The following is a 12396-nucleotide window of genomic DNA, read 5'->3' on the forward strand; positions in this document are numbered from 1 at the left end:
GGCCACAGGCTCTAAAGCCCCTCAGCAAAGATGGCAACTGTACCCAGGACCTCCCTCAGTAAAGATGGCGGCTCCCGGTGCCTGTCCCGCTTTGAGGAAAGCTGTCTTGCGGACGTCGCTGTCGCTCCCTCACTCAAGATGGCACCCGACGGCCTTCCCTCCCTTCGCCTAACTGGCAGTGTCCGCCCCACCCCGCCCCATTCTGCCCTCAACCAATATGGTGCCTGCCCGACCAACTTCAGGCACGGCCCTCAGCAAAGATGGAGGTTTCCCTTAAGTTTCCATTGTGCCCGCCTCTGACGTTCTACCGCGGTGGCTTCAGCGGCTTCAGTTTCGACGACGCGAAGATGGCGGAAGCGATTGCGGCCGTTTGAATTCCAGCGAAGCCGCCAAAGCCGCGCACAAAGGAGCTGTAGCTGCGGCCCCCGGCGGGACGCGAGGGCTGGCACTGCCATGGACTCGCTGCCGGGGGAGGACCTGACGCTGCCGGTGGCGGTGGAGGACAGGTAGGCGAGGGGGCCGGGGGAGGGGGCTGGCCCTGCCGCGGGCGCTGGGCTGAGATGCCGGGCCCGCCGTCCCCCTGCCCGTTGGCGCGTGTGGCGGGACCGGGCCGAGCGTGCCGGGCTCGAGCGGGTCTCAGCGGGGGTGACACCTCTTCTCAGTGCCCTTCTCCCCCTTCCTCAGTGTCAGCGTCTCCCAGCTGCCAGACGTGTCCCGCGCGGACCCGCAGCCCAGCCCGGCCGGCGGCGAAGGTAAGGCCGGTTGGCGGAGCAGGGGGGCGGCGGTCGGGGCCCCGCGGCACGACCCGCCCGGCCCCGGGGGACCCCGGGGGGCTGAGCCCCTCACCACCCTGTCCTGCTTGGCGGAGGAGCCCCGTCGCCTCCTTCGGGGCTTCGTGCGGGTCTGGAAACCTGAGGGAAAAAACCTGATGCCTGAGAGCAAAAAAAAAGGCAGAAATTGTCTTTAAGTAACGCACTTTTAAAAGGTGACATCTTTTAAAGACCATAAAAGGCCAGCAGCTGTAGCAATTACTGCTGTCCGCTGCCTTGTCTGCGGTCATTACGGCTCCGAGTCTGACATACGATGGTCAGCGGTTTTGTGGAGTGTGTGCTTAAAACACTTCAACTCTTGCATCCAGCGAGGCAAAACCACTGTTTCATGTTCTGCCTAGTTTTGGGGAAGTTGCATGGTGCGTATCGTCATATTTAACAGTTCAACTTCTTCCTGCCTGAAGACCTGATCTAACTCACTGTCTGAGCTTCTAGCTGTCCAAGTATTAAGAAACATCTCTGTAGTTCCTGATGAACAGAAGTTCCAATTCTGAGTGATTTTTTTACACTTTAACTGTGCTCATCTGCAGATGTGGAGGACTTCCTCGAAACAGTTATTTTAAAGTAAAAGGCCTTAAAAGGACTGTTTTGAAACCTTCTGTATTGTTACCGGTTCTGCATCCTGTTATGTAAATTTCAGGTGTATGTTTTTATTTTCTCTTTACGCTTCCTTGCACCCAGCAGCATAACTTTGCTGATTTCATTGCACAGATGAAATTGGTAATTGAAACTAAGACAATTAGATGTGGTTTTTTTCCAGATCTATTTGCTCATGAAAGGAAGCAAATTTAAGAAGCACACCTGTGCTGCAAAATGATGTTACTCTATTCTGCATGTGCTTTAGGAAAGCTGTCTTGGGAAATTATGTAGAACATTAGGATTTAAGAAGTGCTGGCTGATATTCTTTGGGTTATTTTCAAGCTCACCCTACATAGTTGCATAATAATTTTGGAAATACTCTCAGTGTGGTATTTTCTTTTAGTTATTATGAGAATCAATCTGAGTCAGCTACTTCTTTATATTGACGTGCTACATGTTTTAAAGAGTCTCATTATTCTGATTAAAAGTTTACTTTCCCATCTTTGAGTGGAAATAAATTCTACAGTTCTGTTAAATAGGGCTGTTACAGGATATGTGTGCAAACAGAAACTGAAGTTATACATAGATTCAGAAGAGATTACATCTTAGGAACATAGATACTGGCTGTTTCCTCTGTCAGTGGTTTCCCCGAGTCTAAGGTGCAGGCCTATCCTGTGACCATAAGCTTGAAAGCTTATGTTATATAGCTTAATTTCAGCATACCTCTTGGTTTAAATGGATGCTAATGGCAATTGGGAGCTTAAGTGATAAACACCTTGCTGTGATTGGAAAGAAATCTAGATACTAGCTACTTAGTAGCACTAACATGTAATGTAAACAAGGGGAAAAAAATGTCTTGTTTCCCAAAAGGGGTGGTACTTTTGTCAGATTCCCCTCTCTGAACTTCTTCTGTCTGTCTTCTTAAATGTCTAGTGTTACCAGATGTCACAGAAGCTACAGTGTCACCAACTAGAGCTCGGACCATGAAGGACTATGAAAATGTAAGCAGATTTTTAATTTAATGCAGATTCATGGCCAAGATATTTGTAACGTGCTGGCTAAAGTGTTGACTCTCTGTGTCAGGTTCTTAGTTTGTGTCATCCACCCAGATCTGTTGGAGGTGTAACCAGCTGTCTCACTGTGTTTTGAACTTCCATTTCATATGTATTTCTTCCAATATTGGAGGCAAAAGTTTGTTGTTGAGATCAGCCAAGTGCTGCTCTTCAGTTGCAGAACAAAAATTGGCACCTTCTGCTCAAAAAAGTTCATGCAATCACCAGAAACATAAGAAGTTGATTTGTAAGTCTGTGGTTGATTTATTGCAGGGAAGCATCAAGTTTATTTTCATTCAGACGAGTTCAGGATTTGGCTTTTAATTCATTGACTGTTGTATAACACCTTTTACTTTTAAAGTGATGTATGAGTGTGCTTGGAATACTTCTGTTGCTGAGATGTAGTATCACTGTGACCATGCGGTGGATAAAACTGGTTTTGGCACTTATTAGAAGGGAAAACATTAGATTGTTTAAGCCAATTGTATGTAACTGCTGCGTGATGGTTTGGTTGGGGCACAGCTGTGCTGCAGGACAACTCCCTTGTTAAAAGTTGTAAATTGTTTAACTTAAATTCTTATGATTATGTAAAGAAGCTGTAGAGAGGAAAGAATCAGATGTCTCTGCTACAGATGAAGGTAGTGGCTTGCTGTCTGCAGGATGTGTTCGAGTGTCTGCTGTTCTTGGTTTGCTTCTGTAACTGCTGTTACCTTTTGTAGAATTGTTTTATGTTTGAAATGAATGTGCTGAACTCTTTCAGTTACTTGTGGCCTTATCCCTCTGAGGAGAAAGGTATGCCCTTTGCTCAAAATCCTAAAGCTTGTTTTGGACAGCCTTGGTGAAGGATGTTTTTGACATTCTGTATCTATTTCACTCTCTCTGTTGTTTTTATGTGTTGGCTGGGGTAGAAAGACACTGCTTTGGCATCAGTAAACACTTCAAGTCTTTTACTATGGTATATGCCAAAGACTTCAGTCTAGAATATACATTCTGCATGTGGTTTATTATCTACAGTGTTGTTTTGCACAAGGGAAAATGTTGAAGGGAGGAGTTCTTGGTTTTTTCTGTGTGATGTGGAGCAGAAAGAGTCTCCCAAAAGATCTCTGGTATGTACAGACCACTTACATTAAACTGAGCTGTAAAGCTTCTCCAAGGCTTTTATGGATGCCAACAGTATAATGAAGCTCAGAAATCCATTTAAGTAAAGGATGAAGAATCCTTGAAAAACAACTAACACAGAGATACTTCTAAAACCTCTGTTTTTCAGTCTTTAACATTGCTGTAGCTGGAAGGGCAAAGGGAGCATTTACTTTCTTTGTCCTTTTGCTGTTTGCCAAGTATCCAATAGTAGCTGCTTTTAGATACACTTTTGGACTCACATTGTAAGGCTGTTCTTATCCCTCTTTAAAACAAATCTGAGTTAGCAGGTAAAATTTCTGATATCTCCTGCTTGATGATGGTTTATGTGTATGTGTATATATGAATTTGCTGACCTTTAAGGCTATGTTATTGATACCAGATATGAGAAAAGTAATGAAAAGAGTGGGCTCTTTGACTTCCAGCTTGGACAGAACAGGATGGATGTGATGACCCTTAAATGGACTAATGGGTGGATCTATGTAGAAAACATCTTTTGATGTTTAGACTTGGAGAAGATGCCAAGTCAGAAGTGAGAGGCGTCTGTGATTGAGGACTTCATTATGGTTTACTAGATGTTTATGAATAGAAAGGGTGATTGCTATCAAGTTAGAGAAGTAAGTAATAATATTTGTGTGAGTGGTTTTGTCTTCTCAAACTAACTTAGCTGGAGTTTTGCTGTCTTGTAAAATGGCCTCTGCTGGCAAAATCTGTGTTATGCTGTGAAACCAGAGCCTCTGCTGACAGATGCCATTTTGCATAAAAGTGGTGCTATGCAGACTTGGAAAGAAGCTGAAGTGAGCTAGGCAAGTGGTATTTGCTACCATGCTGGCATGATGAGGAACATTCTGTCTGGAGTGTATTGCATTGTCCTGGTTTTTCAAGTGTCTGCTGTTTCTCTTCTTTCATTCCTTCTTTAAATACAGAAATCAAAACATATGAAGGAGTTAAGACAGAGTCTTTAGATGCATAAATTGAACAGATTGCCATTAAAATCCCTTTGCAGTGTGAACTTGTTCACATTTTACATGTTATCTTTTATTAAGCTATAACTTTTTAATTGTAGTCTGCTTGAATTAACTTTCCTCTGAGAAACTGAATGTCAGAGACAACATTTGTTTCACTTCTTGGTTTATGGTTGTATAGTCTGTTTTGTTTGCCCTTAAGCTCTTTGGTTTAATTCTATTGCCACTGAAGTACATGTGAGTGGAATGAAGATATGCCAAGTTCTTTTGAAAATGGTTTTTTCCTCTTGACTCAGAAATGTACTGAATGTGTGAAGACTAACTAGAAGTTCAACTGATACGATTTCAGAGTGTCTTTGGCACTTGGACTTTTCCTGAATAAACAGAGTTTAACTGTTAGGAATGACCTACTGACAAAAAACCCCAAACCAAACACTAGGTCTACCCTTGCTAGTTGAACATAATACTGAACTTGCCAGCAAGTTGTGCATGATCCCCTAACACAGTTCCACAGCCTTGCTTTCATTTAAGATATCTTTAATTTCTTTCTTTACTCTGAAGAAGGATTTAAGTTTTGAGCAGTATTCTGCACTGGGCTCTGAAGTGAATCACAAAGTTGCATTGTTTTCATGCTTGCATCTATCTGAATGTTCCAGATTAGTCATTGCAGTTGCTTCAGATACCCTGTGATACTCATGAGGTATCATGCTTTAAGTGCTTAACTTAAAGAGTTCAAGTTTATAACACTATTGTTTGTGATCAATTGAAATTGTAGGGAAACAAAGATGAAGTGAAATATATATATATTGCTACTGCTTCTAAAGACAAGCTTCTTCAGAGGATGTGAAAGGGCCTCAAAGTTTATGTAGTGAAGCATATTTTCAGTTGCTTGGATATTTACTTACGTGAATAATGACAAAGCATCTTTCTGGGCAAAGATTATTAAACTGAAGAATTGTTTGCACATGCAGGTTCTGAATGCAGTCACAGAAACTAATCTTAGGTTTCACAAGCCAAATATTTTAAGAACTGTATTGCTAATAATTTTTATGAATGGTACTAGACTGTTCTGGAAAAGCATACATAAATATTTTATTAGTAGCTCTGTAACATATTAGATTACCCTTTACTGAAACCATCTGGCAGGGGACACAAGTCTTATCTGAATGAATGTTTTATGCTTAGTCTCTTAAAAAAAATTTAGAGGGTGACTCCTTTCTTTAATGAAACTATCAACTATGTTACTGCTTCTACTAGGAAGGCTGAAAATCGTAAGCACTTCTTTTTTCCCCAAGAATTGCACTATAAAATATGGGATGGGGTAAAGGTTTTATTGGTGTTCGGTTGAGCTTTTGTGCCTTGTGTGCTTGTAACTTTTCATCCCAAGCTTTTGCTAAGAAAATACTTATGTTTCTACATGTCTTAGATGTTATTCTACTTTCTATTTTATACAAGAAGCAACTAAATATTTTTAGATTTAGAAAACTCCCTTGGATTCTTTTTGTGTAAAGTCAGACAATGCTTTAGCAATTAAAGAAGGAATATTGCAAAGAGCACTGTCTGCACAAGGCATGTCTTATATATTTCCTAACAGTAATATTTTGTAATTATTATTTAAGTGGTAGTATGAGTTTTGCAGTGCTAAAAATAAACATAAGCTACATAATAACATCTTACACAAACACACAAAGTTTCTGTGTGTACCAATGTATCTGTATATCCTAAAACCAAAACAAATCCAAAAACACAAACTTCAAAACGTTCAGAAAGGGAAGTCTGTTGTGGGATTTTTATTCTTGTTTGGATGATGAGATGAGGAAAAAAATGTTACAGCTGGGGTGGGATGCTGGGAGAAAGATATGTTCTGTGATACATGATGAAGCTGTAGAAGATAGTCCCAACCCTTGAGGAGTTTGTATTTGCAGCTTTCTGGGTGACACTATCTTGAAGGGAAGAGTGTTTCATTTTGATTTGGGTGTCATCTGCTGTTAGTAACACCTCACCATTACATATATGTGTTTGTGTGTGTATATCATCCATACATGTACACGTTTAACTATGTCTAGTGGCCTGAATGCTAATCTTGCACTGGGAAGAGCAAACCCAAATGATAACAAGAATTTTCATTGTTTGTTTGAAACATGTGGCATAATCTGCTCTCTTGTATTCTTATTTCACAGCAAATCACTGATCTGAAAAAGGAGAATTTCAACCTGAAACTTCGTATATACTTTCTGGAGGAGCGAATGCAGCAGAAGTTTGATGGTGCCACTGAAGAAATATACAAAATTGTATGCATTTAGAATAATTTGATACAACTATTTATGTCTTTGAAGGGTTTGGTTTGTGGGCAGATTACTTGTTTTACTCCTAATGCTTTTTATTGTTGGAAATTTTGATATGATAACATTTTATTCTGGCCTGCTCCTTTTCTGGAATAACTAAACTGATTATTAGAAGGCATGAAAAAATAGTTTCAGTTGGGTGAGTGTCTGTAGTTACAGACAAAGTTATATTGTTTCCACTGAGTGATTGTGAATCTTCTGTACTCGTACTACTGAAATCACATACTGACTGTGGAAGCAGCATGCTTCTCCTGAATTTGATATGTAGTTCTTTTGCTTTCTACTATCAAGCAGTTCAGTTCATCCCTCTATTCTTTCCTGGGTTGATCAGATGTCAGTATAGCTACTTACAGGTTGTTTGGGCATGGCAGGGGTTGGAAGGGACCTTTAGAGTTCATCTACATCCTTTGAAGCATGTAGATAAAGTATATTAGGATTGTGATAGCTTCTATTTTTACCGTTTTAAATTGAAAGAATATGTATTTGTACAGGATTCTGGAAATCTATTTGTTTCCTGTATCAGTTTGTAGAAGAAACTGGTATATTTTGAAGTTTGAAGAAGGATTTGAGTCAACTAATATGTCTTACATCCTCATTATTTCAGGTTTGCAGATGATAGGAGGCATTTCTTACGCCTTTTGATGGTGCTAGCATTCTAGAAGGGAAAAGAATCATAGAATCAGTCATTTTGGTAATTCAGTAGCATGTTATTTATAACAGGTGCTTCAATCAGGTCTTTTTTTCTGTAATAGGATGGAAAATTAAGTCTCTCTTGATATTTGTAGCAGAAATTAAATACATAAATTGACATTTAGCTGGGTCATGGTTTCAGCTGCATGTTGCTAATAGATCTTCTCTTTTGGTTTTCTAAACGGCTGATATCTTGTGATTACTGATGTGTTAAAATGGTATCTGTCAACTTGCAAGGCCCATAGTTCTTCATACAATGTATAGTTACAGCATGAGTAGTTTTCTTGGGCTGTAACAAAATAATCTAAAGATTGTTAAAAGCACCAATAGTTGGTAGAATCATGTTTTAAAAATAAATGAAAATATCTTATAGCTCAAATAAAACCATGCATTGAAGCCTTATTCTCCCAAGCTGATCTGCAGTACTCCCCATTATAGTAAAGTGTGGGTGCATGTGTATAGGAGACTTGTATTGCTTGACTATAGTGATCCTAAATGCTTTTTGAGGTTTCTGAAAGCCCTGAACCTTCCAAAACATGTTCTTTAGAAGCAAACATGTCTCTATGCTATTCTTAGCCCAGTGATACTTTATATTTGCTGGTCCAAGCAAAAAGTAATCTACACACTGCCAATTACCTTTGAGTGGGGTGACCTCTGAATTCTCTCCAGACACTTTCATTCTTTTGCCCTAGAACATTGAGCTGAAAGTTGAGATAGAAAGTTTGAAGCGTGATCTGCAGGAGAGAGAGAAACTACTCATCAAAGCCTCGTAAGTACCAGTATATTTCTCAATGTCTCTTACTTGAGGTTTCCAAGATCTTGCTTTTTTTTGTTTTGGTTTAGGAAAATAAGGATCCCAAAGTAGTATTCTAAGGGCATTTATCTAGAAATGGCTTCATTCACTGCAGAAATTACAGGTGTGAAATCTTAAACCATAATGATGTTAATATAGTTGTACTGGATGGTGCAGCTTTTATATTAGCCTTCATTCTGCTGTACTTTTCAGGTAAATAAATGCCTACCCAGATGGGAATGGCTTAGCATTCCTGTTGTAGAAGTTAGCTAAGAGCTTAATTGTCTCAACAGTTGCAGAAATGGATCTCTTTTATTTTTACAGCGCTGGATTGAGAAGACATTATGCAAAGCACTTGCTAGTAAGGCTGAGGAAGTAGTGAGAACTAATCTATAATGAGTCTTATGATTTTTCATGATACACAAAATGAACATACTTAAAATTCCTGCTTTTCTATTAGGACCTCTGTTGTAAATAAAAATTACTTATTTAAAAATTACACAGTGCTACATTGTCTTATGGCATAGGCAAAGTAGAATATGCTTGGAGGAGGGAATGGATAATTGTTTGGCTGACAGTAGCCTGTGAACTCCTTCCTTTTAGATGTTTGGTTCAAAACTAATGCAAGTTGGCAATGACTGACAGCTGCTGACTGCTACAGAGGCCTGAGTTACCATGGAATTTTCTTTGTGTGACCTGTCTCACATGGCATTGAATTATTACCAATTAGCCTTTTTTCAGTAGTTCAGAGAGGCCTAGTTTCAAGTAGATCCTGAGGACCTGATTAATTTTCTGTTCAATTTTCCAGGCAGCTGTCAAAGAGTATTGCTGGGCTTTAAATGGAACCTTGCATAGCTTCATACCAGGAAGCCAAATATAGGGGGAAATCATAAACAAGTGCTCATCCTTTGTTTAGTAATGAAATACTGTTCTTTTCTTACAAGGTACTAACAATTACTGAAAAGGCAATTGGGGACATCTCAGCAGCTAAATATCTTCAGTTGCAGTGCTGCTTTTTGTAGATAATACAACTCTACCAAAGGCTTGATACTGTACTTGGAAGCTTTAGAAACACAAAGGAAATGTTACACTTTTTCATCATATATATACAGTGCTTGCTTATCCACTGTGACAAGGCTTGTGTGTGGAACCCTCAGAGTATACCACCAAAGTTGCTATATAGAGTGTAGATGTCTGTATTTAACCTTCAAGTGACACATGGGTAGAGATAAAGTGGAATATGCTTGCTTGTGCATAATCTATCAGCCACTTGTACTTTAAGTGTTTTCCACTTTGATATGCAATGAGATTTCCATCTATATTGTGGTCTTTCAGTAAGGCAGTTGAAAGCTTGGCCCAGAGTGGTGATGCTGAAACGCGACGTGTGAAAGAAGAAGCACAAAAGAAGATGCAAGAAATGGAAGAAATCCTGACTAGCAGAATAAACTTTCTGGAAGAGGTGAGTGACTGGAACCGAAGGAATGCTTAGAGAGGCAGAAGGGCAAATACTCTAATTTCATGGTGATAAAGCATTTTCTGTAGCCTGAAGGTAATGTTAGCCTCTGACATGAATTTTATTGTGCTTATGAATATAAACACTGCAGAGTAGTATTAGTCACCTGTTTACTTAGCAGTATGTAATTATATAGATCCAAGTAATGCTAACAAAGATTAATTTCCTTCAGAGTTTTTGATAGAAAGATGAATACTGTTGGAAGAGAGAGGTGAAATTTAGTGATGAAGGATGACCTTTTCCTCACTCTCCTCCAAAGAGAGATGCTTTTTAGTGTAGGCTTGAAGGAGGGAAGGGCTTCTTAGGCTACAAGGAGGCTTTTATTTTGTAGAAAATAAAATTCAGTGAGCACAGCAGGGATACATACAACATGAAAATGAAGCTATGAAACAAATTATTTGCAGTTTATGATAAATGTGAGGTTTGATCTTTTGCTGTTCCCTGTCTCCATGAGTTAGGTCACCTAGAGAAAGTTGACTGGAATCTTTGGGTATTATCTGTTTACTTTGTTGTTAAAGAGAAAAATATCTTGTTCATATTTTATCAGTTCTTGCAAAATACCATAAGTCATGTTGGGAAGAGTTCCAGTTAGCTATGGTGAGCCTGTGAGCATTCGTTTAATCTCTGAATAAAAAAGCCCTTCTTTAACCTCTTTAATTGAAGTGTACTTATCTATCAGGATAGTGGGAAGACAGTGGGACAAAGCCAAATTATGGTAGTTAAATCTAAAGCCACAGGATAGGGGCACTTCTGTTTCCAGTTCTGTTATCAGTTAGGACATTTGTTTTATTTCTTTGAAACAAACTTCCTTTCTTAACATAAAACAGAAAATGGATTAATCATGAAATAGATACATAGAGTTCAGAAATGTTTGCAAAGCATTTGAACTACCTGGTAAAGTTGCCAAATTAAACATATCAACTTATATTTGGTAGAAGAAACTTCAACATGTGAAAAAATTTGTGAACATTTTGTTCTTATAAGCATGACGATTATGTGTTTTAATTACAGAACCTTAAAGCTGCCCAAGAAGATGTGGAAAAAGCCTTTGCAATAACAGAGAAGGAGAAGGCTTTGAGAATAGCTGCTGAGAAGAAACTTTCCTCAATTACGAATACCCCTGTGAAGGATGAGGGTGTGATTACAGGAGCTGAGAAAGACAGGTCAGAATTCTTGCCCCTGATGCTTCTAGCTCTGGAATTCTTTAAAGTGCAAAGAATCAACCTGGATATAGGTTTTAATAGTTTAATACTACCCTCAGATACGTGGCTGAGCAATTACTGGTCATTTTATCTCTAGCTATTAAATGAATAGCAACACAGCAGCCAGTTTACATGCTGCATAGTAGCAGAGTCATCTTAAAAAGTTGTCTGAAAGTGCGAAAAAGGATCAATGTGCATGTGACATGAGCATGTCCTGCTTTAAAGTATTTTTATAACTTTTCTGACTTGGCTCCTGCTTGGTGCTTTCTTGAACCACTGCTGAGCAAAACTTGACTCTGCCATTTACATTCACTTAATCCTTTCATGGTGTTTGTGTACTCTTCAGTCCCAGTGATCTCTCTGTTGAAGTTGGTGTGTTTGAGCTTTGTGAAGTACTCGCTTTTCTTTGTTTGGCTGGTAGTTGGAAGGTGACTTGTTCAGTAACTTTAGGTGGGGAAACCTATAAACTGAAATCTCAAAACTTCGGAGGGCTGTGTTTTGGGTTTGGTATTTTGGTTTTGTTTAAGATATGTAGGGTAAAATACAAACCTGGCGAGCCTTCCAATAAACCTGAGCTAGTCTCGGGATGTGAGCCTGGAGTAGAGATCAAAAGACTGTTGAGATTCTTTATATTTTGGAGTATCCTTTCCTGTCTGTTTGTGACTGAACACTGCAGGCAATTGCTCTGTGAGTAAGTGTGTGATTGGTCTACCCTGGTAACAGAGATGGTGGCCTGAGGTTTTCAATCCATGGGTTTTTATATGACAATTGTACCAAAGGAAGGGTTGCATTTTTGCAGGCAGCTTTGTAAAACATACAGATTGAAAACTGGAAATCTGGTATCTGCAGTGGCATACAGTTCCAAAACTGTTCTAATAAGTTTTGATACTGCATCTTATGTACCATGACAGTAATTTTAACCTCGATCTCAAGAAATCTCCCTCCTTTCCCCTTTCTCGTTTTTGTCCTTCTGTTAGTCGTCTATATGAACACAGTTGCTTTCCTGAGTGACTTGACCTGGAAAAGAGTTGTAAAACCTGTCCCTTTCAGAGGTACTTCAGTTGCCAGCTCTATAACTTGTGTAAAAACAGTGCTTTAAGTGTGGAAACATTGTCAGGGTTGTATCAGGGAAGTGGGAGCTGTGTGGAGTATCATGAAGAATGTTTGTGTTTTATGTTTTCCCTCTCCCAGTGATCCAGCCTTAGCAGGATCTTCTGTAATTACATAGTGGCAGATAAGTGTAAGTATTCACAGGACTAGAGAAACATAGTGCTAATGAAAGGGCTGAAG

At 39.5% G+C, this 12396-nt stretch overlaps 1 protein-coding gene across 5 annotated transcripts in view; it reads left to right on the forward strand.

The window, feature by feature from the left end:
- CDK5RAP2 (CDK5 regulatory subunit associated protein 2) overlaps positions 1–12396 on the forward strand; it is a 79294-nt gene continuing 66898 nt past the window's right edge. For 4 of the 5 annotated variants that reach the window (XM_062011602.1, XM_062011604.1, XM_062011605.1 and 1 more), the window contains exons 1-7: positions 1–506; positions 685–752; positions 2343–2410; positions 6744–6854; positions 8291–8367; positions 9727–9850; positions 10916–11067. In XM_062011602.1, the coding sequence (XP_061867586.1) occupies positions 454–506; positions 685–752; positions 2343–2410; positions 6744–6854; positions 8291–8367; positions 9727–9850; positions 10916–11067 (653 nt within the window). In that variant the 5' untranslated portion in view covers positions 1–453. Of the gene's footprint in view, positions 507–684; positions 753–2342; positions 2411–6743; positions 6855–8290; positions 8368–9726; positions 9851–10915; positions 11068–12396 lie in introns of those variants that run through there. The other variant, XM_062011606.1, reaches the window with a different exon arrangement.

This window comes from Colius striatus, chromosome 19, assembly GCF_028858725.1.
Source record: "Colius striatus isolate bColStr4 chromosome 19, bColStr4.1.hap1, whole genome shotgun sequence".
Lineage (NCBI taxonomy): Eukaryota > Metazoa > Chordata > Aves > Coliiformes > Coliidae > Colius > Colius striatus.